This window comes from Centroberyx affinis, unplaced genomic scaffold (genome assembly GCF_046629955.1).
Source record: "Centroberyx affinis isolate AG114_WGS23_722 - 3 ecotype Tasmania unplaced genomic scaffold, CSIRO-AGI_Caff_v1 ptg003643l_1, whole genome shotgun sequence".
NCBI classification, from domain to species: Eukaryota; Metazoa; Chordata; class Actinopteri; order Beryciformes; family Berycidae; genus Centroberyx; species Centroberyx affinis.
This window is the reverse complement of record NW_027281551.1, coordinates 36,614-61,665: the sequence shown is the minus strand read 5'-3', so window position 1 is coordinate 61,665 and position 25,052 is coordinate 36,614. Positions and strand designations below refer to the sequence as shown.

Here is a 25,052-nt window from a genome sequence, read left to right as displayed (position 1 = left end):
TATTTACAGTTTCACTTGTTTCAAGAATTGTGTATAAACAAATTACGCTAGGATTTTCTATAAACAAGTGACGCCATCTGGAAATAAAACATATTACTCCACTTGTTTCCAGATAGTGGCGCTTAATCAGTGATGTCATTTCAAAGGCGGGTAAACTATGTTCATCCAGATCATCATGAAGCAAACAACCACTAATATGAACAAAAAACAAATAATATTTTCAGAAAAGCATGAATTTATGGAGTTTTCTCCTTAAGACACCCTATCTTCATGCAGCTTCAGTAGCTTTGATGCTACTCTTACTATGATGTGTACCATGGATTCAGATCATGAAGAGTTATATTAGCGTAAAATGTGGGTAAGCTTCTGCAAAGGGGGTTAAGTGAGTTTATGTGGTTCACCCTCCACTTCAAACTCTTGAAATTCTTGAAACAAGTGAAACTACTTGCAGTGTTTCCTCTGTAATTTTATGCAGCTGTGGTGCTTGAGGGAAAAATTCCAGTTTTGTCCCATATCTATCGCTGTTTGGGTCCAAGTTATGTTTCCAGTTGAGGTTGTGGTGCTAAAAATGGTTATTGGTAGTCAAAACACAATCATGACTTCTAAAACATTTCAACTGCACTTATTTTAGTTTTTAGGTGACAGTGGAACTAAAACGCCAATGCCAATTTAATTTCCCACCACTGACAGATTTTGACACTTGTTTTAAGAAACATGATTTTTAAACTCAGTATCAGATTAAATGACTTCTTAAGATAGACATTTTTTGCAGTGTGCAGAAGCTCATTGCATATAAACAAACGCACTGTACACTGCAAAAAAAAAGTCATTTAGTCTCATATTCAGCCTTCAAATGTTATTAAATTCTTCAAACAAGTTGATTTGCATTGGAAACAAGTGAAATTATCACACCTCACTGGCAGATTTTTCCACTTATTTTAAGAAAGTTAGGATTTTATAGGACTCAATAAAATACTAAATGACTTGTTAGGATGGAGATTTGTTTTGCAGTGTATCAGTGTGTTGATGCACATGCTTGGTGTTGCAGTGCCGCGTGCCGGTCCCAGGAACATGCGTGTGTTCGACGCCACCACCAGCACCCTGACCATCGGCTGGGACCACGCCGAGGGGCCGGTGAGGCAGTACAGGATCGGCTACGCTCCCATGACCGGGGACCCCATCACCGAGTTTGTGAGTACACCGCAAAAATGTCTTTTTTTTTTCTTTTTTTTATTTAAGCTTGTATTCAGTCTTAAAATCTTACGGACAATGAGGTGAAATATTATCATTTATCTCAAAAATTCTCAATGTGGCAAAACCTTAAATTAAGACAGACTGATGATGATGTCACGATGATGTCACTTGATTAAGGAGCCAAAAATCTCACATCACTGGCAGTTTTTTTTTTTTTACTTGCTTCAAATCAATAGGGTCACTGAGTTTGTGAGTATATAAAAAGTTTTGTTTTTAAGTTTTTAAAAAGTAACCATCATTTAGAGATTTAAAAAAAAATGTCCGTTTACGCTTACAAAATGATTGACAACTCAATATTAAGACCAATTATGCTACTTAAAGGTACTTTAAATCCTTGCTAAAATAATAATTTTACAGACTGGATCCTCCTATATTTTAGTGATATTGAATGATGAAATTCAGGTAATGACATACTGCATTTCCCAACAGTATACACCGTACATAACATTTTGGAAATAACCTCCCGATACCCTTCTGGGAAAAACCTCGCCGTTCCCCCTGCGCTGTGATGTTACCGGGGAAGAATGCGGTGAAGTCACATTTCAGAATTTCCTTGGCTCGCTCAGGTTATAAATCACCGATTAGTGAGACTAATTACAGGCTCAGTTAGGCAAACACTATCATTTGGGACATAATAACATTATTAATAGTCCTAAATAATGAGTTGGACCCGCAGTGCTCGGCGGTGACAGTCCAGCTGCGCTCCCCCTCGCCTTGTTAGCGAGGCACCTGTTGTGTATGAGTCAGCTAACTGCACCGGAGGGACGGCCATGAAAGGATTTCTCGGGACCGGGAAACCTGCAGCAATTTATAAATACATCCAATTATTACAATTTAGCATCTGTGACCGAACCCCTTTGGAGTAAATGTTGCGTTAGTACACAACTTCCACAGCAGTGACTGCATTTTGTGTTTTCTGAAGCCAAGCAGAAAGCAAACTAAACTCCAATTTTCTGCTTCGCGACTCCAGAGAAATTATTCCTTAGGAGGGGAAATTAAATGATTTGAGATTAGTGTGCAAAAGGAATGGATCAACACCTGCATCAACAAGATCACCTTCTCAGAATGAATGGCGTGCAATGAGTGGAAATTGTGCCTAAAGCCTCTTTGCGCCTGTCATGTCTTATTTATTCACTTTTTTCCCAATTCACTAACACTTATTATTGTAGTGCATATAAGATCTGTTGAAAGGAGGCGTAAAGACTTTGCGCGTTGCGAGTTTGAACATTCAAAATGGCTGCTGTCATTGCTGCCAGACGGCACCAGCAAGACAGGAAGCAAGGGAGAGGGTTCTCCATCCTAGAACCTCAGATCAGTTATAGCAGGTGTTTTAGGCTGCAGGGGTGCCAGTCTTGATGGATTAGTCTGAATGCACCACAACTTGATTTGCATAAACTTCTTAATGAATAAGATGAAAATTCTTTGCTCTCAACTCAAGCAACTGAGGCTATTTTTCAATCTGCTATTATTAGGGCAATATTTTATCGCATAAACTGTTGTTTTTTGCAATACGTGGAAGTTCTGTTTTCATTCTAATATCCAAAATAGTATGTTTATTTATATATACAGGGGTGATTATGATCTACATGTGAGGATGCATAACAGTTTATCCTAAATTGAATTTAACTGAGATGTAGGCAAGAATCCATGCTACTGTATGTAAACAGTCACTATTACATTAAAGTTAGCTTTACTGTACTAAAGCCTTCAGTAGCTCCAGTCACATTGTGTATTGTGAAGCCGTTTACAATAAGGGTACATTAATAAACAGTTAACTAATGTGTCTGGTAATCATTTACTAATGGTGTTCATGTTAACTAAGGTATTAATTTATACATTATTTAATAGTCATCTTTATAAACTATTAAATAATGTATAAATTAATACCTTAGTTAACATGAACACCATTAGTACATTACACATTCGTTAACTGATAATTAAGGGTTATTAAGCATTAACTAACCCTTATTAAGCATTAACTAACCCTTAACTTAGTGTACCTTATTGTAAAGTGTTACCAAGCCGTTTATGAAGCTGCAGTCCTGTACCTCTGTACCTCTGTACCTCTGTACCTCTCTTACTCTGTGGTGTTTTGACCCGCAGACCGTTGTTCCTGGGAACAGAAACAACGCCATGCTGCAGAACCTGCTGCCCGACACGCCGTACAACATCACAGTGGAGGCCATCTACGCCGAGGGACCGGGAGGCAATCTGAACGGGAAAGGACGCACAGGTAACGCAACCACGGATTAAATCTAGAGACGGCTCCCAGTAGTTTAACTGAATATGATATCCAGGCCAGAGATGCTGGAGGGAGGAGTTTGTTCAGCGAGAGAAGAAAGCAAGAAAATAAATAGAGGCTTTGCAGCTGCATCACAAATCTCCCAGCAGCCACGTCTGCAGCCAAATAACGGCTAAATGTATAACAACCGGGCGAGTTAGAGTTCAGAATCAGAATCAGAATCAGAAATACTTTATTGATCCCCGAGGGGAAATTGGGTTACGTTGCAGTTGCTCACATTCTAGAAGAGAAATATATATAAGTATAGAGAAATTATAAGAAAAATAGAAATAAGAAAATAAGAAATATATGTGCATTATACTACAATATATAACAATAATAATATAGAAATAAGAGAAATAAGAATTCTGTACAAATATGTGCATCATACTACAATATATACAACAGTGTAAATAATTAAATAATTAAATAATTATTGCACAGTTGAATTATTGCACAAAATTATTACCAGAATCAGTATTGCACAGTTTAAAATATAAATTATAAATAAAATAAAAGTTATATCTTAGACAGATTGTTGTGGTGTGGATGTAGGTCAATCCAGAAATGTTTTAAGCAAAAGTGAATAGTCCGATGAGGTAGATTTGTTTCCAAATTTACAATAATGCAATATGAGTTGTAGCATGAGAAGATTTAGCTAGCTAACAAAGCCAAAAAAAACAAAACTGTTTGGGTTAAGTGAGCTAACTAGCCAAAAAGCTAATTCTAGCCACTACTAACGCTAGCTGCTACTAGCTATGTTAGCTAGTGTGCTAATCAGACGTGTTAACAACAAGACAGTGATGGTTAGCTAACCAGATGCTATGGTTAGCTAGCTAACAAGGTGACATTATCTAAACACTAAATCAATCAGATGGATCAGTGATGAAATGATCAGTTCAGTCAGACACAGACAGAAATTAACCGTCTGTTCAATTCTGTTGAGGCCAAGTGGACTTCCAATATGGCCGCCAGAGGGTGCATTACATCACCTCAAACCCCCTACTTTAGAGCAGTGGTTGTTAACCTAGGGTTTGGGACCCCCCAGGGGGTCACAACATAATTTTGGGGGGTCACGAGATGATTTATGGGATAGGAAAACAACATATTTCTACTATACAAATTTATTATCATGTCTACTTTTTCAGATTTTTCTCAAATTTTTGCTTTTTTCTTGTGAAATAGTTTGAATAGTTTAAAGCCTCTTGGCCTCCTCTGATAATTAATCAAATGAAACAACCTGAAAAGGGAAAATCATCCTTTGGTCCAGCTGTTCACCACTTCAGTCATCAGACAGTGTGATTGGGAATTAGTTTCTTGAGGCGGTAGACATTTCACCAGAGGGGTCAGAGGTCAGAGGTCAGGCGCTGTGACCCCGAAGCAGGTAGAGGTTCAGTAGCTCAAGGTTCACTGCGGTTGGGACGGTCACACTGAGCTGTCGCAGGGATTTGAACCTGTGAACTTCCGGTTGCGGGACGACCCCCCCACTCAGCCACCCCGCTGCCAGCAACCCAACAACGCCGGGTTAAAACAGTCAGCAGCTCCCGGTCCTCCAGCTGAATCAAACCGCCCGGTCCAACACTGCTGAAGAGAAGTGAAAATAAATACAGTAGACATACGTTGGTCAGCAGAGCCAACATGTATTAGCCTGAGGAGTTCGCAGAGTCGGGGTTTCACAGGAGGCAGAGTGGGGAGAGCTCGGCGACTGGTGAGCATTAGCATTAGTTATACAAACAATAGAAAGTTTGGGTCCTGGCGCGGGACTCGGTGCCCCGGTGCCAGGGCAGCTTGGACGGGCGCCGCTCCAGAGAGAGGGTCAGAGCACAGCAGCCGCCCAGCTCCCTCAGCAACACTGTGAAATAGCTACACCCAATCTAAACACATGTATTACGTATAATGAATTTCATAAACAGAGGCGAGGGAGAGGAAAAGATCAGCAGTGACTAAACTACTGCAGAGGCAGAAATAATCATCCAGCAAGTCCTTTGGTATTCAGGCTGAAAGTCTTTTTTTGAACAAGTGAAGGAGTCTGACAGTTAGGTGAGATAAATTCACTTGTTTCAAGATTTCTTAATATAACAATACTTAAAAATATTACAGGTGTCAATATAATGTCACTTGAATTAAGGAAACACATTGGAACCAAGTATCAGAAACAATAAGGTCACCGAGTTTGTGAGTAAACTAAAAAAAATCTACTCAAAATTATTGATAACACATTAAAACCAATTGTATTACTTTTTAAATAAAAGTTGGTAGCTTAAATCCTTAAGCCTTAAGCCCTTTTACAGACTGAATCCTCAATATTTTAGTGATGTTCAATATTTCCACAACTGGATACATGACAACATGCAATTAATCTCATGTTTTCTTGAATCAAAAGATATTATCAAGTTGAGCAATCTGCTTTAATGCAAGATAACTGTCTCTTATTTCAAGGAAATCCTTGAAAAAAGTGACACTACACTGCAAAAAACATCCATCTTAAAAAGTAACTTAGTGTCATATTCAGCCTTCAAATCTTATTTTTCTCAAACCAAGAGAAACATTCTGCAGTGAGGAGAGATAACTCCACTTGTCTCCAATGCAGCTTCACTTGTTTCAGGAGCTTTCTAGAAATGAGTGTCAGTCTGTTGAAACCAGTCAGAATAAGGCAGATCACTGCACTGCTGTCAAGAAAATGACTCTTGATTCTACTAAATTTTTCAAACAAGTCGATTTGGAATTGGAAACAAGTGAAATTATCAAACAACACTGGCAGATTTTTCACTTATTTTACGGAAATTGTGATTTTAGGACTCGATAATAGACAAAACGACTTGTTAAGATGGAGATTTTTTTTGCAGTGTTCATCAGAAACAAATGAATTCCTCTCCGCCCCATTTTACACTTGTTTAAGATGAATAAGATTTTATGACTGAGCATATGTTGAGATCTATTGACATTTTTTGCAGTGTGTAGAGTGTGGAGCCATTTAGCCACTAGCCTGGAAATGGGGTGGGGCCTCCTGCTTGTTGTTACAGCTGATTTGTGGGCCTGACTGGGTGCTGACTCCTGTCTCCTCTCTGGTCTCCTCACAGTCGGCCTGCTGGAGCCCAGGAACCTCCGAGTCTCGGACGAGTGGTACACCCGTTTCCGCGTGGCCTGGGACCCCGTGGCTGCACCCGTCCTCGGATACAAACTGGTCTACTCGCCTCAGGGTGAGCTGACGTCACACACACACACACACACACACACACACACACACACACACAGATGATGAAACACTCTCTTTAAAACACATTGCTCTCACCAGGTGAAGGTTTTTATGAAGCTGAAATGTGAGTTTAGAGGATTGAACAGAGGTGGGGACTCGAATCACAATTTGAATTTCTTGAGACTTGACTTGATGCATGAGGAGAAGACTTGAGACTTGACTTGACTTGGGTTCTGGTGACTTGGGACTTGACTCTGACTTGTACTCTGATGACTTGAAAAGGTTTCTAAAGTCTTGACTTGAGATCTTGTGTTTGTGTAAATGACTTAGATTGAAAGTGATGAGATTTGTTCCAGCAGACGACTGAATTTAAATTCTGTTTTCTGAATTTGTATGGAATGATTGAATTTATTGAAGTTGAAACTGATTATAGAAATCAAACTCATGATGCTCTTACCAAGTTTTTATCCTATTAAAACCATATTGCATTGAAAAGTCCTAGATATTTAGTTTTCTTTAAGATATTAAATTGATACTGGACTCTTGATTTGTTCTGACTTGATTTGTTGTTCTACCTTTAGACTTGAGACTTGACATTAATGACATGGACTTGACTTGGAGTTGACTTGGTAATCTACATTTAGACTTGGGACTTGACTTGAGACTTGTGCCTCTAGACTTAAAACTGACTTGGGACATTGTTGGTCAATACATGGTCATCAGTCTAAATGAGGCTGGTTTTCCTTAACTCCCAAATAGTTGACATTTTGGGGATTTTGAAGCTTTTCACCTGACAGCAGCAATATGCAAAAACCTACCCAGGAAACAGTTTGACGTTGAATAGACGGCTTGCATTAACATTGAAAGCCCATGTAAAAGATTAGATTTTTGCTAATTTGACTTTTACTTGTAATTGTTTCAATCTGTAAAGTCCGCAGTCGCCCAAAGCTGCTTCCTGCAGTTTTTTGTGAAATCCGGACCTAAATATCTGTCTGATAACAATTAAAAACAGTTTCCAAAGCTGTTTTATTGTGAATTTTAACCGTGCCATAATATCATATTGTGACAATTTTGCGCTCGTATGGCTTGACGTCGAACTTTGCTCCGTCAGATGCTTTCTGGGTAGTTGTTTTGATCTCTCTGCAAACACGCTTTGATGTCTGCTTGCTGCCAGTGAAATGACTCGGAGCGCTTTGCGGTGATGTAACGACAACAACAACAACAACAACAACAACATAGTGATTACAGACCGTTCAGTCGCGCACATTCCCTCACGTTGTGTTTGCGCGGTTGTGTTTGCAGGCAAAGACCAGAACCTGGATGTGTTTGTGGGCGACGTGACCTCGTACACGCTGCACAACCTGCTGCCCGGCACCACCTACGATGTCAAGGTGTTCGCTCAGTACAGCGGGGGAACGAGCGGAGCGCTGCCGGGACAGGGGACCACACGTACGTACCTGCACCCCAAATCAAATCTGTTTCTCTGTTTCTCTGTTTAGGGTGTGGTTTCTGATTCCCTGCCCTGATTCCGCTATGTTTTTTGATGTGATTATGTATATTTGTATCTAATTTTGTATGTATTGTGACATGTGACATTGCTGCTGGCACTGACATTTCTTGGACCAGGTCTCTCTTGAAAAACAGATTGCAACTCAGTGAGACGACCTGGTAAAATAAAGGTTAAATAAATACATAAATGCAGGGTTCCTATGGTCATACAATTTGAAAATTGTGTTTTCCAGGCCCAGAACAGTTATGGAAAGATATTTTTACACGTTTTGGAAGATGATGGAGACATGACAAGAAGTTAGTTGTACTTCACCAAAAATAGATCTGGGTCATGTTTTTCAGATTTTCAAAAAAACAAAAAAAAGGTAAATTTGAAGGTTCTGACAAATATCGGTCAAGGAATCTGCACTATAATTCATGGGATGGTCATGGAAAATTTGTATGTAGGAACCCTGAAAATAGTCTTCTTTCACTGTATACTCAAACTTTACATGGTCATTCCAATCCTGAGACTGTTTCTTCCCTGCAGTTTACCTGAATGTGACCAACATCGAGACCTACAAAGTCGGCCACAACAAGTTCTGCATCAAATGGACTCCGCACCGGGCCGCCACCTCCTACCGCATCAAGCTCAACCCCGCCGACCGTAAGTCTGAATCCTCGTCTACAGATCGTCTAACACTTCCATACAGCTAGAGATGGAGGAGGAGAAATGAAATCAGAGTTCAGTTTACATTACGTTTCATGCATTTAGCTGATGCTCCCGTCCAGAACGACTTAATAATGAGAGCAACAGTAGAAAAAGTTGAAGTTCCTAGGTTGGCTATGTTGAAAATATGATCAATTACTCTTTACTTATTACTCATTTAAAAAGTAATCACATTACTTTACTAATTCCTCAACAGCAGCAGTAATTAGTTCCATTCCTTGTTCCATTACTTTGTGTTTAATTGGCAGCAGCGGCTCCTTGTTTTTCACATCGCTGTGTTTCTGTATCAGATGCTTTTATAAATCGAATGTTGTGTTTTTCTCTGTGGAGTGAAGAGTTTTGCTGCCACACAAAGTTTACAGCAGATGATAATGTTTTTTGCATCCTGAGACTGAGATCAATTCAAAGTATAATGGGAAAACTTCCAGCTGCTGAAAGTCTGCGTCTCTCCCTCAGCCTCCATCTTTTGTTTTGCTTTTTTTTTAGCTAACAGCCAGCTAACATAAAGCTGCTGCATGTCCTGAAGAGACAGATGAGGAAAACACACACAGGGGTTTGGAAAAAAACAGTAACGCAGTAACGGAGCGTTACTGGGATTAGTAACTGTGATTTAATTCCTGAATTTGAAATTATAATCCTATGATTCTCAACCTTTTTCATATGAAGGACCCGTAATTTAGTCCACATTAGAGCCACACACCCCCCATTCGATGAGATTTTGCCTCTCAGACCCAAATCTGAGAATATTTTTTATTGTCAGATATGATTTCGTCCAGAATCCCATGACTATCTGTATTATAGGTAGAGAGATAACAGAGAAACTATGATCAGAACAGCCATTCTTCTACATTCTCTAATTGTGTTAACTTCTTGTAAATGAAATAATGGTGAAGTTTCACAACTCATCAATTTGCTGGGGGACCCTCTGGAACCCCCTCAAGGACCCCTGGTATTCCCCGGACCACCAGGGGTTGAGAACCACTGCCTTACACTACTCATTCCTCATTATAAGCAATCACATTACTGCCCAACACTGTTTACAGGCAACCAGTATTAAATAGAGCAAGGATTGCCCTGACAACAGAAGTAGCAGTTACTCCTTCGTGCCTCGCTGCTGGCCCCCCGAAAGAAAGATGTTTTGCTACCACAAACACATCAGAGTCACCTGAAGACGGCGGTGTGGTCCGCCCGCACCGCTAGATCCTTACAGGAGATGACTCGTCCGAGGTGATGCATGCGGCAACGTGCGAAATACGACTCCCAGCAGATGTCTGAGGGGCCCGTCTCCAGATGAGGTCACTCCTGCGGTCATGGATGCTGCAGATCCTCTTGAGGAGTTCAGGCGGACGCTTCACAGCATCCAGCGGGTTTTTGCGCTAGCTGTTGGAATCGCGTCTAGACTTTTAGAGACTGTTTATCTTCAGTCCCCCCACCCGTCCCCCCCCCCTCCCTGTGATTATTTCTTGAAGCAGGATGCAAGTTTTGGCCGGGATTGAAAGCATCCGACCACCGAGCTTTAATTGTGTCTCTGTCTGCAAAGATTACATCCTTTTTAATTACTGCGGGGCCTTTGAATTCCATCTGGTTCGTATTCGCACATGGACGCGGGTTAGCAGTTAAAGAACGGGGGAAAAAAACCCGGGGAAGCAGCATCAATATTTAAATATCTATATGGTAGTCATTAGCCGTCCGGGCCGCCGTGACAGGTTGCCAGAATAAATATGGGTCCGCTAGCGTGAGAGACAGATGGCGGAGATAACCACTACCAGAGGATCGGCGAGTCCTCCGCCCGAGAATCCGGAGACCGTCCCAAATAAAAGGCAGCAGACAGCGCTCTCAAGTTAACAAATAAGTCAACTGTTTGTTCTCAAGATGAAATGCAAACAGTGGTTGGAGACGGTGGTGAGATGAGTAAGTGGAAACACAGCGAGTGGGGGAATCGCGAGTGAGTGATGCAGCCTTACAAGGCCATGGGTCCACTCCGTCTCCAGCAATATTTCCTCCGTATTTGAAAAAGTTAAAAGGCATGGAAACACATGGAAACACATGGAAAAACACAAGCTTATTAGAAGCAGGACATATGGATGCGTTCACTTTTTTAAGACTCGGTATTGTCTAATATCCAGTTGAAATGTTTTAGGGATTAAATGTTATCAACAGCGCTCTCTGTTATAAGTCTGTGTGTATCGTCTGTCTTGATGAATGAGGGCCACTGTTTTGGAGTGGATTTGACCAAAAGGGTTGCGGATTTTCCCTAGAACAATTTAGATTCCCTTAAGTGAGTTGGATCATAGCTTGTTGACATTAAAGAGCTTATCCTGAAGGGTATTGCATCACCGGGGCTGTAGGATTCCTGCGATTCGGCAGAAAATGATGAAACCCTGCTTACTTAAGAGTTGCTCGACACTGAGGAGTAGCAATCGTCCGGCAGCTGTCTCAGCGGTAAACAGGCTTTTGTTTGTTTGTTCGTACTGGAGCTCACAGTGTAAATAGGAAATACTCTTTTCCCAGTATATCACTCCCTTGACATGCGCAGATATAAACATTTCACTGGAAGGGTGAGAGTTTCGATAAGGACGGTCACCGGCTTGCGTGGCGCCACCTGCCTGAATCGTGCGTTACATTTAAAGCCCCCGTGAAATGAACTCCCATTGCTTTTACTCTCTGGGAAACAGAGTATCTTTCATGGTGACCTCATGCTGCACCAGGAGGCGTAAATATAAAACTCCAACCAATCAAACCATCAGATTTTGGAACAGTCCCGCCCCTCTGCACCCCTCCCATCAAATAAAACTGCCTTTCTCTCCCTGACTCCATTGGTTCAGAGTTTTGAACGATCCCTCGCTGCATTATGTACCGCCCCCAACATCTTTCATGGGGTCTTTAACCAATCCGTCGAACTCTTAACAGCAACCAGTAGGAATTGGAACAACATTGATAGAACTGATCTCCTCCTACACAAGTCTCTGGCACGACCCAAACCTTTCCAAACAGCCCAAAGCAGAGAGTATGGGCCGGGTCGCCAACAGGCGGGTCGCCAGCGCTACAAGCCAGCGGGCCGCGTTGTTAGTTCTGAACGCCAGAGATCTGAGCACCTGGGGAAGTGATCGTTGAGTCATTGGTATTGACCAATAACCCTACCAAACCCCCGCAGATATATTATGGTCTCACTGTGCTATGGGACAGTAAAAATCATACTTTTTGCCGCTTTAACACCTTTCATAATGATTCAAAGTCAATTCAAAGCATTGGGCGTAGTTAACAAAAGAACACGAACAAGCAAACACAAGGAATGATGGATGTAAGCGCTTTGGAGGGATGGACCGGGACCAGGCTACGAACTCACGAACATCTAGGACAGAACTCTGGAGCTCCCGGGTCTCATGACGCTCTCCCTCTCTCTCTTCCCTCCGCAGCCTCCAGCAGAGGCCAGCAGGAGATCACCATCCCGGCCGGTCTGCCCCAGTACTGCTTCGACGGTCTCTCCCCCGAAGCTCTGTACACCGCCACCGTCTTCGTCCAGACTCCCAACCTGGAAGGACCGGGCGTCAGCATCAAAGAGAGAACCCGTAAGTGTCCCTGTCTGTTGCTGAATGACTTCTGGGAATTCCTTTGAATTTGTCGTGCAATATGTCATCTGAATTTGCTGGACTCAACTGAGACTGTGCAGATTGGAGGTTTAGTTCGACAAACATTTCTCAGAGGCAGAAAACTCAATGCGCGGAGCCAAAGAACCTCAGTTTTTCAGAGCGCGAGTTAGCTAACTGGCAAACTTGAGTGGAAAAGAAGAAAAAAAGAAGTCTTTCAAGAAATGTTTGTGTAGGTAAAACTCCAATCTGCTGAAATAGTTGGAGTTGTTATTCTTTTCGTCCCCAACACAGTCAAATCTCAGACACCACTGGTCTGATTTTGAGAAAACCTGAAAGGACGATGCATTTATACTATAGAAGCATTAGGTAACATCATTTTAAATGACTGGCCCAAACAATGACTGCATCCTTTATTATTGTTAATACACTACCAGTCAAAATTCTGGACCCACCTGATTGAATGTTCTATATTTCTCATTCTCTTAAAGCCATTTTGATCTTGACAAATATAAGTAGTGAAGTTGATCCTATGTATGAATTTCTTTCCAAAGCTTTTGCCTTTCCATCAAGGCAAAGAATCTAAAATATAAGATAGTTTAAGACACTTTTGTTGGTCACTGCATAATTCCATTTGTGTTATTTCATAGTTTTGATGTCTTTACTGTTATTCTAAAACGTGAAAAATTGTAAAAAAAATAAAGAAAAATGCAGTGTCCAAACTTTTGACTTTTGGTAGTGTGTGTTTGTTTTGTTCACAGCAATTTGTAATGTGTTGTTTTTTCTTCCTCAAGTGATGAAGCCTACTCCAGCTCCAACACTCCCACCGACTCCAACCCCTCCCCCCACCATCCCCCCCGCATGGGCAGGTAAGCACCAGACAGCAGACCCACAATCCTTTGCTGTCACTTGATAAACACAGCTCCCATCTGCCTATGTCTCACAGGCAAAATGGCGTGAATGGATTAGGGTTCATTCACTTTGGATTAGGGCTGAAAGATATGGACCAAAAAATGGAATTGCGATTATTTGACACAGTTTTTCTTGTCATAAATATTCTAGAACTTTAAAATTGTTTAAAGAAAAGTGATTTTGTTAAATAAAATAGCTGTGAGTGTGCAGGATTTACTGAGTTTGAGTCTGATGAAAGGTTTTGATTCATGGACCAAAGATTACCTGCAGCTCTAAAACTCTTAGATCCAGTTTGGACCAAACTCTCTCTGAAGAAATTAACTGCAGCCTCTGAGATTTGGAAATTGCAGTAGTTCACAGTGTGATTTTGATTTGTTCGAATTGCTCAGCTCAATTGAATTCGCTCAGTGCAAATGTAAATTGAACCTTACTAGAATGGATATGAGAACCATTTTATGGGGATTATTAGGATTTGCCGTTTTTTGGATTTCAAAGAAAACTAATTTCCTGAACTGATTAAATTGGAAGCGAAGTACACCGCACAAAAAGTACAACACATCCTCCCAGCACTCCATACTTTCACAAACACCAGACGAAAAGACGAGAGAGCTTTTCCCCCAGATGACTGTAACTCTCGGCCTGGAAGACGACGGGGTCAACCCAGAATTAAATGGATCGAGTCTCTTCATTCAAGCTCGGCTCTGATTGGAAAGCGCTCAATGCAGCGTTTTTTTGGCCAAGGCGAAGACTTGCACGCTAACTCCCCCCCCTTGGAACCCAGTTGTGCCAGCAGAGAATTAATAGCCGCCACATGTTGCTCTTGGCCCTCGGGGGGGGGGCGTTCGAACGGGAACACGCCCATTAAGAACCAACAACCTAGGTGTTGAAAAAGGAAGGGAGACTTAGTCCAAAGAGTCTGCTTGTGTCGTAAGGTATTGTGTAAAACTTGTTTGTAAATCTCCGACTGGGAGGAAGGGATTAGAGAGGATTACAAAGTCCGCTCCGTCACATAAGGCAAAGATTATTCGGAGCTTTTTGCCCAATTCGTTTTAGTCAGAGAGAAACCCATTAAAGACAGCTCACTTTCAAACCCTTCTGGTGACCAAATGTTCCTTGTTTTGTCAGTATTTTCAAGGAATTTCTTGGTCATTTAAACCCATAATTACTATACATAGCCCCATCACGTCATTTTTCTCAATCGTTTTGTTTTGTTGCGAGCTTTCGGCGGACGTTTTTATGCGCTCTAGCTTGCAAACCGTAATTATGCCATGTGATGATGCCATTTTCTCGGCCCCGGTGCTTTGCGATGTTGCCTCGGGTCTGGCCGCTCGACTTTAAAGCTCCTCGACGACTTTTGTTGTCTTGACTCGATCAGTGTGCAAAGGTGCCAAGGCAGATGTGGTTTTCCTCATCGACGGGTCCTGGAGTATCGGGGAGGAGAGCTTCAAGAAAGTGGTGCAGTTTGTCTACGGCTTGATCGGCGCCTTTGATGTCATCGGACCCTCAGGAATGCAGGTTTGTGGTGAAAATACTGATGCAGCTGAGTGGTTAGTGTGATATAAAGCTGCACGGCAAAAACTGACTGACTTGTTATTTCATCTTGTCTCCAGACTTGTCAAGCTTATTTTAGGATTTTTTTTTTTTTGTGAAATCGTCTCACTGCACTGGCAGATAATTTTACCGGTTTCAACAAATTTTTCCTTTTTTTTTTTTTTCAGGAGAATGTAACTTGTTTCAGGACATTTACTTGGTTAAAGTGAAATTGTCTTGGAGAAAGTTTCTTGTTTCCAGATTTGCTTCATTGTTTTATGATGATTTCTTGAAAGAAGTCATATAGAAGTCATATTGGGATGAATCAAGTGAAATTTACTGAAACCAGCAGATTATCTGCCAGTTCAGTGAGAGAATTTGACAAAAAACATCATGAAATAAGCTGATAGGTCTGGAGACAAGAGAAAATCACTTGTAGTGGAGTCAGTTGGGGTATTCAATAACAAAATCTTATTTACAGTTTCACTTGTTTCAAGAATTGTGTATAAACAAATTACACTAGGATTTTCTATAAACAAGTGACGCCATCTGGAAATAAAACATACTACTCCACTTGTTTCCAGATAGTGGCGCTTAATCAGTGATGTCATTTCAAAGGCGGGTAAACTATGTTCATCCAGATCATCATTAACGCTTCATTGTTTTGTGATGATTTCCTGAAAGAAGTCATATTGGCATGAATCAAGTGCAGAGAGATAACTCAACAAAAAATATTGCAAAATACGCCTAATAGGTCTGGAAACAAGTTAAAATCACTGGGCAACTTGTCATTTCTTGCAGTGTGCACTAGCGAGGCTGTGCTGTGCTGTGAAATCACGCCCTAACTTGTTGCTCATGTGACTTTTGGACACAGGTGTCGTTCGTCCAGTACAGCGACAGCGCCAAGACGGAGTTCAGGCTGAACGCCTACACGGACAAGGGCGTGGCTTTGTCTTCCCTTAACCTCATCCCCTACAGAGGAGGGAACACCAAGACAGGTCAGGAGACGCCCCACAGTCCGGTCCACAATGATGAGACGTGTAGTCTGCTGTCTGTAGTGTGGTCTGTTGTCCTGTGTGTCTGTATGTACTGAGAAAAGTCGTCTTCATGTCACCAAGACAAAGCCCTGCACTTTCATTCTACACTGTAAAAAATCTCCATCTTATATGGAAATTCTTAATTAGGAATAACCCCTTGAGATGTACCATCTCGTTTTCAAGGGGGTCCTAAACGACAAAAATACAATTTAAACATAATTAGACAAAACGTTTAACAAAACAAAACAAAACAAAAAAATAAAAAACAATAAATATCAAATAATAAGACATACAACATCAGGAGATCATACTCCAAGCAGAGCATGAAAAATGGATCATTCATTCATAGATTATAGAAAAGTATTAAAGTATTAATGTCAGTGATAGCATTAAGTAATAAAGTTAAAAAAAACATAATTATAGAGGTGTTATTATGGACATGTACAACTGATCCCATAATAAGAAGACAGGGTATTTTTTTGATATGGACTGAATATTTACAGGTAGATTATTCCAATCAGAGGGAGCTTTAAACAAAAAGCTTTCCTCAAAATAAGTGGAAAAAAATCTGCCAGTGGGGGTTTGATAATTTCACTTGTTTCCAATGCAAATCAACTTGTTTGAAGAATTCAGTAGAATCAAGAGTCATTTTCTTGACAGCAGTGCAGTGATCTGCCTTATTCTGACTGCTTTCAACAGACTGACACTCTGTTCTAGAAAACTCCTGAAACAAGTTGAAGCTGCATTGGAAACAAGTGGAGTTATCTCTCCTCACTGCAGAATGTTTCTCTTGGTTTAAGAAAAATACGATTTGAAGTCTGAATATGAGAGGGTTAAGATGGACGTTCTTTGCAGTGTACTTGGAGATTAAAGTGACGCCGATTACCATATTAATTCCACTGCATCAAGCTGCTTCTGTGTAGATATTGAAGTTTTTTTTCTCTGCTTCTCTGTTGATCAGGAGTGGCGCTGAAGCACACGTATGACAAGGCCTTCTCTATGGAGAACGGGATGAGGAGGAACGTCCCCAAGGTTGTCGTAGCGATCACAGACGGACGCTCTCAGGACGAGGTGAAGAAGAACGCTGCCAAGCTGCAGCATGCTGGTAAGGGACAATCTGTTCTCTAAACATGTAAACTGCCAGTGGGGACACCTAGTTTTGAAAATGTTTAATAAATCACCATGTTTTCTTTGTCGGTTTGCAATAACTTAACCCCATTAAAGACGAACTAGGTTTAGTTTGAGAAAATGTAAATATATGTGATGACCACTGAGACACTTTGATGAACATGAAGCTGAGTGTTGAATAAATATATCCAAAGTATTAGGAAATAGCTATTTTATGTTAATAGAAGCATTGCAGGCAGAAAAATAACAGAGAAAATCAAACAGTACTTGACTGGCAGTGTAAATATAGATGTATGGTTCATTTCTACATGGGCAGATACCACCACCCTGTTGTGTATGACAGTATTTTTAGCTGTTTGGCTTGTTTCCAGCAGCAGGTTGGTCCACATATGAAGGTTTGGTGCTCTTGCTCAGATGCACTTTGGCAGAATTTGGTGATATTGGTACCACACTGCAAAAATATCCATCTAAATTAAGTCATTTAGTCTAATAATTTGTCTTAAAATCTTAAAATATCTTAAAATAAGTGGAAGATAAATGCCAATGGGGGTGAGATAAACCCATTTGTATAGTATAAAGTATAAATATCTTGAAATAAGGCAGATCGCCCCTCTAGTATCAAGAAAATGACACTTGATTCAAGAACATTTTTGATTAGCAAGGAAATAAGTGAAATTATCCCACCCCACTGCAAGATTTTGTCTCTCATTTTAAGAAAATGTAATTTTCAAAGTCTCAGTACCAGAATGAAATGACTTGTTATTGTGGACATTTTTTTGCAGTGCAGAGATCAAACCAGGAACTCTTATCCTGCCTCTTAACATGCCAACCTGTTTGTGTGTGTGTGTGTGTGTGTCCTCAGGTTACAGTGTGTTTGTGGTCGGAGTTGCTGATGTGGACTTCGCTGAGCTGCAGTTCATCGCCAGCAAGCCCAGCGACCGCCACATCTTCGTTGTGGACGACTTTGACGCTTTCGACACGATCAAAGAAAACCTGATTACCTTCATCTGTGAAACTTCCACATCATGTAAGTTTGTAGAATACCTCCCAGAACAAAATAACCAGGAACACGTTTCTGGTTTTGTTCACTATTGGGGAATTGGTGGTGAAATGTTAATGTTAATACATTTCCATTCCTGTTCCACAGCTTGCCCCTTGATTTTCCTGAATGGATTCACTTCACCTGGTAAGTACAAATAATTAGATTTTGAATTTTTTCATGGGAATACATCACACTGAATGCCCATCATGTACACCACAAAGATTAGAGCAGTTTTATTCTGAAATCTGTTTTTGAGAAACACTGAAATTCTTCACTCAAAATGTAGAGGATCCACTTTGTAAAACAAGGACTTAAGTTACTGACTGTCCTTTAAAATGTACCTTAATTCCTTTTAATTTTTTGCAATCAGTGATTTTGCAACAGTATGTGTCACTATTTCAATGTGATGCACGTTGCATTTTGTAACAAAGCCCCTGATCTGGTTTCTGATCCACTTCTCCTTGCTCTGACAGGCTTCAGGATGCTTGAGGCCTTCAACCTGACGGAGAAGACCTACGGTCACATGAAGGGAGTCTCTATGGAGCCCGGATCCTTCAACAGCTACACAGCTTACAGACTCCACAAGAACGCCTTCCTGACCCAGCCCACAACGTGAGTCTGACCCTGCAGCACCGCGCTGGGTGTTTTCTGTCTGTCTTTCTGTGTCTGTCGCCGGGTTCACCAGCTTCACCGTGTTTTCTAGTTTCTCCAGCGAGTGTTTGCTGAACACGCGTGTTTCTTCAACAGCATCCTGCTTCACATTCATACAGCTGCAGATTGGAGTTTTGCTTATACAAACATTTCTCTGAAATAATCTCATTGGTTGAGTTAAAACTCAATGGGCAGAGCCAAAGAACCACAGTTTTTCATCAGAAGGAAATTTGGTCAAAACTTCTATTTCATTCCTTCATGACCATGGCATCATGGTGTTGAAGGTCAGCAGCTAGCTAACTATCTCACCTAGACAGCTATAGGCTAGTATGGCTAGCTAACTAGCTAACCTAGATAACTTAGTATGGTAGATTGTATTTTTTCAGTTAGCAGCAGAGCCCTAGGCTTCATAATATTAGCTTCCTCCTCTCTTACCTCTTGTCTTTTTCACTGAGCTTCAGTCTAATGTTACTTTAGAACATTCAAGTAAAAGAAACTGTGGTTCTTTGGCTCCTCTCACTGAGGTTTAACTCAACCAATCAGATTATTTCTGCCTCTGAGAAATGATTATATAACTAAAACTCCAGTCTGCCACACAGTCCCACACCTTCACACCCTGAGCTGCCACAGCTCTGTTGGTTCTGTCAGTAACATGAAGCATCTTGCCCAGCCTTGTCCAGACAGACTGCTGGAGCTTGTTCCCTCTAAAAACTGGGTCACAGATTTACGATGTCCTGTGAAGTTGGGTGGGATTGGCTGAGCCGGCGGGTCAGGACAGAGTGTGTCTGCCTCATAGCAGCCGCTCACTTCATTCTGAAGCTCTGACACAAAGCCAGCCTCCGTCACTCCACAGAGAGAAAAGCCAAATGCATCTACCATGCAGCTCCAAGTATTATCAGTCAGTGTCACACATCTCCAGCAGCTATACTGACATGGTTCATTTACCTTCTCAGCAGTATGATTTGATTTGATTTGGGCAATAGGAAAATACATCACAAAATAACATTTCATGTATATTTGACCCCAGAGGATAGCATAAGAAAGTGATACTTAATACATTTATTTCTGCTGAGGTCCTCAATGGAAGAGAAAAGAATAATAACTTGATATACAACACAAAGCACAATAAAAACACAGTCAAAACATCATAGGATATACATGGCACTAGCTAAACTGTCATAATTCTGTCTACTTCTCCTTACAAATGTCCCACATGTTGATTATCAACTGCAGCACTGAAGTTGTTGAAAGCAGCACAGCTCTCTGTGATGAAGACGAGTTTGGAATTTGGAACCACTAATGGAATGTTGACTAAGTCCAACATTCCAAACTCTGCAGTGACATCATAGAAATTAAACAAACAAAAAGGCTTTTGGGGGAATGAATGTGAAACATCCTGTTTTGACATCATAATGCTACAGATCAGCGATGACTGTCTTTGTATATATAATTACCGAATTGTATCATTTATCTTATGGAGTTCCCAGTGTTCCATTTGGTCATCCTGATGTCACAATTACTGGGACTTGGAATTATTCTATTAACTCTATATCGTTCTTTTAACTCTATTTTTCCATTACCCTGTTTTAAAATGGAGGTTAAAAATCATCATAAATATTAAAGGAATGCACCAACTTAAAGGAATGCTTTTACAGTTGTATGATCAGAAGGTTAAGAAAAGATGGAACTTTAGTTGTTCCTATGGGGAAACTGTGTAAATTTTCACCTCTGTGTCCAGTATTTATGTTGTTAACTATAGTGTATGGTTTAGCACACTATATAATGTTAAGTGGATGGTACTAGCTGTGTTTGACATCATCTCATAACTAACTACTGAATGCAAAGAGGTGAAACTGTTACCCCTCTCCTTATCACGCAATAGTAAGTTGATCAAAACTCTTACTGGACAAAAAGTTGCAGTAGTGCATTGACAATACATCAATATATTTCCAATGAGTTTTAGCTAGAATACACAGGAGTTCTACCTGTTTTCCATCCATGGATCGATATAGATTATAGTGAAGTAGAACCTTTTGCCTCTCCTTCATCATATCCCTTCGCCCTTACTCTTTCTATTTGCTCTCAAAAATCCATTTACCTCTCTCTTTTTTAGTCATTTTATTTCTTTTCCTTGCACTTTTTACCTGACATGATCATTCTGTGGTCACTCCTTACTGCTGGGTTCTTGTGATTTTGGGTGATCCAGGACTTTAAGCTTGGATAAGGCCTAAAATGTACTGTAGAGGTAAAATGTGTTTGGTGTCTGTGTGTGCAGAGAGATCCACCCTGACGGTCTGCCCCACTCCTACACCATCATCCTGATGTTCCGCCTGCTGCCCGACTCGCCCAGCGAGGCCTTCGACATCTGGCAGGTGTCAAGCAAAGATCACAAGCCAGAGACCGGCGTCACCATCGACCGTGAGGATCATCCTCTATTTTTATCCGCTGATGTGTGTGTGTGTGTGTGTGTGTGTAGGGGGATGAGGGTGGGGGGCGGGGGGGGCGGGGTTTTGGATGGATGTTTGCGGGCAGAAGGCACTGGCACAAAAAAAAAAGAAAAACACATAATGGAAATGTGCGAGGAGATGTGGAGCAGCTGTGCCTCATCTCTTCATGAAAAGAAGTGAATGGGGTGTAATGAGGCTGCGGTGCCTCCGGCTGCCTCAGTCCACCGCCACGCTGACTCCGGCACCGCAGCGACCCCGAGTCCTCAGCCCCGGCTCAGCTGCCTCTTGTAAAGCCTTTTGTCAAGTCTTTCACCAAGTCTATCTGCTGGGCTCCGAACACGAGTTCCCTACACTGCAAAAAAACAACAAGCTGTCCCGTGGTTTCATCTTGTTTCCAGACCTATATAAGCTTATTTTGTGATACTTTTAGACAAATTACCTCACTGCACTGGCAGATAATGTTGCTGGTTTCAATAAATGTCACTTGAGTCACGCCAATATGACTTCTTTCATGAAATCATCATAAAACAATGAAGAAAATCTGGAAACAAGAAACTTTCTCCAAGACAATTTCACTTTTACCAAGAAAATGTCCTGAAACAAGTTGCATTCTCCTGGAAAAAGTCATTTTAATTAGAGTACAGTAATTTGTTGAAACCGGTAAAATTATCTGCCAGAGCAGTGAGATGATTTCACTAGAAGAAATCCTTAAATAAGCTTGACAAGCCTGGAGACAAGATGAAATAACAAGTCAGTCAGTTTTTCTTTTGGTGTAGTGAGGATTGCTTATGAGCGTCCTTCCATGACACTGAGGTCCAGATTCACTAAAGAAGCGGCACTATATCTCCAAAATGACCAAGACGTGATGACATGCTGTTTACTAACTGTGTGCAATGAGTGGAGAGCTGAGACTCAGAAGATAAACCCTCTCTGTGCATGTCATGGTCATGCATATGCAAATCTCATTATTTTGCACACATGATATTTATTTGTAGGCCTAACACCTTGCAATACCAACTGCCCCCAAATCACTGTAGCACATGTAAGATCCTTTGACAGATAGTATAAAGAGTTTGTCCAGAATCAGAATGGCTGCTATCTGCCGGAAGACGCAGATTCATCACCAGCAAGTCAGACAGCAAGAGAGAGGGTTCTCCATAGAACCTCAGATCAGATCAGAGAACAGCCTTGGTGGATCAGTCTTACAGCTGAAACCTGCTGTTTGTGCTTTTGGGCTACAACTGGATTTGCATAAATAGTAATAAGTAAGTAAGACGAAAACTCAAACTCTGCGCTCTTAGCTCAAGCAACGGAGACACAAACAATTGTGTAGATTGCCCTCGCAAGTCAAGTCAAGTCAAATTTTATTATCCCACTAGGGGAAATTTAGTTGTAGCCAGGTATTAAAAACACATTCAATCCATCATAAAATACAACATAAAAGACAGCATACCAGACAGAACACAGAAACAACAATACAATACAGTACAGTGCAGGATCACTTCATGTGAAGACAAGACGAACAAATTGCTGAGTGCAGAAAGTGCTTAGTACAGTCATTTGCAAACAAAAGAGTCTTTGAATTTTTTAGTCCTCTGAGTTGGAACTCTATATCTTCTACCTGAAGGTAGAAGCTCAAACTCCCTCTGCAGGGGGGGGGGGGGGGGTCAGTACAGTCCAATATGGTATGGGCTTTCCTTATGACCTGCCGATCGTAAAGGTCAGAGCTTTGCAATCCTGTTGTGTTAGGAAGTGTTCATAGGAGAGCAGTGTGTTAAAGCTCTCTCTCTCTCTCTCCATCTCTCTCTCTCTCTTTCCATCTCTCTCTCCAGCCTCCGGCCAAACGGTGTCGTTCTATAACAAAGACGAGCGCGGTGAGATCCAGAGGGTCATGTTCAACAACGATCACGTGAAGAGGATCTTCCATGGAAGCTTCCACAAGGTAAACAAAGCGTGACTGTTGGGATTAAGCTGGACCTGGACCTGACACTTAGACTAGCAGCCGTCAAACAGACACCTCATCCATCTGTGCTGGATCACTGCTGATACGTTACAAGACACATATACATCACTGGTGAACGTGGGACACGACAAAACATAAGCAGACCTTGTATATAAAGTGCAGAGAAGGAGCACAGACAGCAGACTAAACATAAACACACGACAAGTGCATTCAAAGTCGAGCATTTGCCAAGCGAAGCAGCCTCACACTGCAAAAACCCTCCATCCTTATGAGTCATTTAGTCTCATATTCAGCCTTCAAATCTTCTTTTTCTTAAACCAAGAGAAACATTCTGCAGTGAGGAGAGATAACCCCACTTGTTTCCAATGCAGCTTCACTTGTTTCAGGAGTTTTCTAGAAATGAGAAACTCAGAAAGTCAGAATAAGGCAGATCACTGTTCTACTATCAAGAAAATGACACTTGATTCCACAAAATTCTTGAAACAAGTTGATTTGCATTGGAAACAAGTGAAATTCTCAAACCCCACTGGATTTTTTCACTTATTTTAAGAAAAATGAGATTTTAGCACTCAATAATCGACTAAATGACTTGTTAAGATGGAGATTTTTTTGCAGTGCAGCATGTTGGGTAATAGTACTGAGAGTCCAGCAGTTCAGTACACAAGAGGCTCTCGGTCATATTTAGGTTGAACACAACAGGAAGCCAAAAGGCAAATATGGCTTTAATGCTTGTATTATACAACTAGTTTCTCGGGCCTGGCGTCCGGAGGAGGCGTGACACATCAATCGGAGCGCTCTCCTTTGTTCTCGCTGGACGTCCCGAGGTTGTACAGATACTGCGGATGCCTGGCATTCCAAATGTGTTGTATATTACAGGCGGTGCACCTCACATACAGCTACAGACATGTGCTGCTCAGAGTTAACAGATGGTTCCTCTCCGGCTGTGAAACGCAGAGTTACACACGACGCTCCATCAGTGGGAAACCGAGTGTGTGTGGGTTTTTTTTTTATTATTGATTAGATGCAGTTGAAACCCTTTAATCAACCGACACAGGCAGCCGTCACTCCTCTGTTATAACTGATCTGTAGACAGTTTGACCTGAGCTGACCTGATTAGAGGCGGGGCAACAAGTCCTCCGACCCATACGACCACATAGATCTCACAAAAATATGTGAAATGAACACGACCTCGACGAATTTGAAAACGTTCCTCCGCCACAAATTGAATTACGTCCCAAAGGTTGGTTAATGGTTACATTTAGGCAATTGAAACCACTTTGGTTAAATTTAGGCAAGTAAAGTTTGGTTAAGGTTAGAGTTAAGGTTATGGTAAAGTTAGGCAAATAAAACAACTTGGGTTATGGTTATGGTTAGGCAACTAAAACAACTTGGTTAAGGTTAGGAAAATGGTTTGGTCATGGTTAAATAAAAAAAAATTAAAATGTGACTCACGGTTGTTTGTCCTTTGGAAACTCTGGGAATCGAACCCCGGTCGGCGACATCGAAGGCAAACGTATTTGCCCATCCGCCATCCCCGACCACAACACCCTGAATATGGGCTCGTTTTTTGGGGGAGGACAGGCTCAGGCGGGGCTAAGGAGTGCAACGCTGATGTCACTGAAGCACCACCTGACTGCAGTTGTTTTTCCCTTTTTTCTTACGTGAATATAACGTTTATCGAGGTCCTTTATGTATCAAGTGAGTTTCAATCAAGACCCTTTGGATACTGGAAACTTCTACAAAACCCCCTGGTGGGCGTCCTGGCGGCTTAGCGGTCTAAAGGCGCGTACCGTGTAAATGCATCGT

The 25,052-nt window shown here is 41.4% G+C and overlaps 1 protein-coding gene across 1 annotated transcript in view; it reads left to right on the top strand.

Annotated features, from left to right (window-relative positions):
- LOC139661896 (collagen alpha-1(XII) chain-like) overlaps positions 1–25,052 on the top strand; it is a gene marked incomplete at its 5' end in the record, with an annotated part of 63,277 nt that overhangs the window by 9,172 nt on the left and 29,053 nt on the right. Inside the window, 15 exons of the mRNA XM_071540470.1 lie at positions 1,049–1,191; positions 3,358–3,487; positions 6,616–6,735; positions 8,034–8,180; positions 8,770–8,890; positions 12,373–12,518; positions 13,331–13,397; positions 14,816–14,963; positions 15,853–15,976; positions 16,977–17,120; positions 18,006–18,170; positions 18,291–18,329; positions 18,659–18,797; positions 21,112–21,254; positions 23,116–23,225. Coding sequence (XP_071396571.1) covers positions 1,049–1,191; positions 3,358–3,487; positions 6,616–6,735; positions 8,034–8,180; positions 8,770–8,890; positions 12,373–12,518; positions 13,331–13,397; positions 14,816–14,963; positions 15,853–15,976; positions 16,977–17,120; positions 18,006–18,170; positions 18,291–18,329; positions 18,659–18,797; positions 21,112–21,254; positions 23,116–23,225 — 1,886 coding nt within the window. The remainder of the gene's footprint in view (positions 1–1,048; positions 1,192–3,357; positions 3,488–6,615; positions 6,736–8,033; positions 8,181–8,769; positions 8,891–12,372; positions 12,519–13,330; positions 13,398–14,815; positions 14,964–15,852; positions 15,977–16,976; positions 17,121–18,005; positions 18,171–18,290; positions 18,330–18,658; positions 18,798–21,111; positions 21,255–23,115; positions 23,226–25,052) is intronic.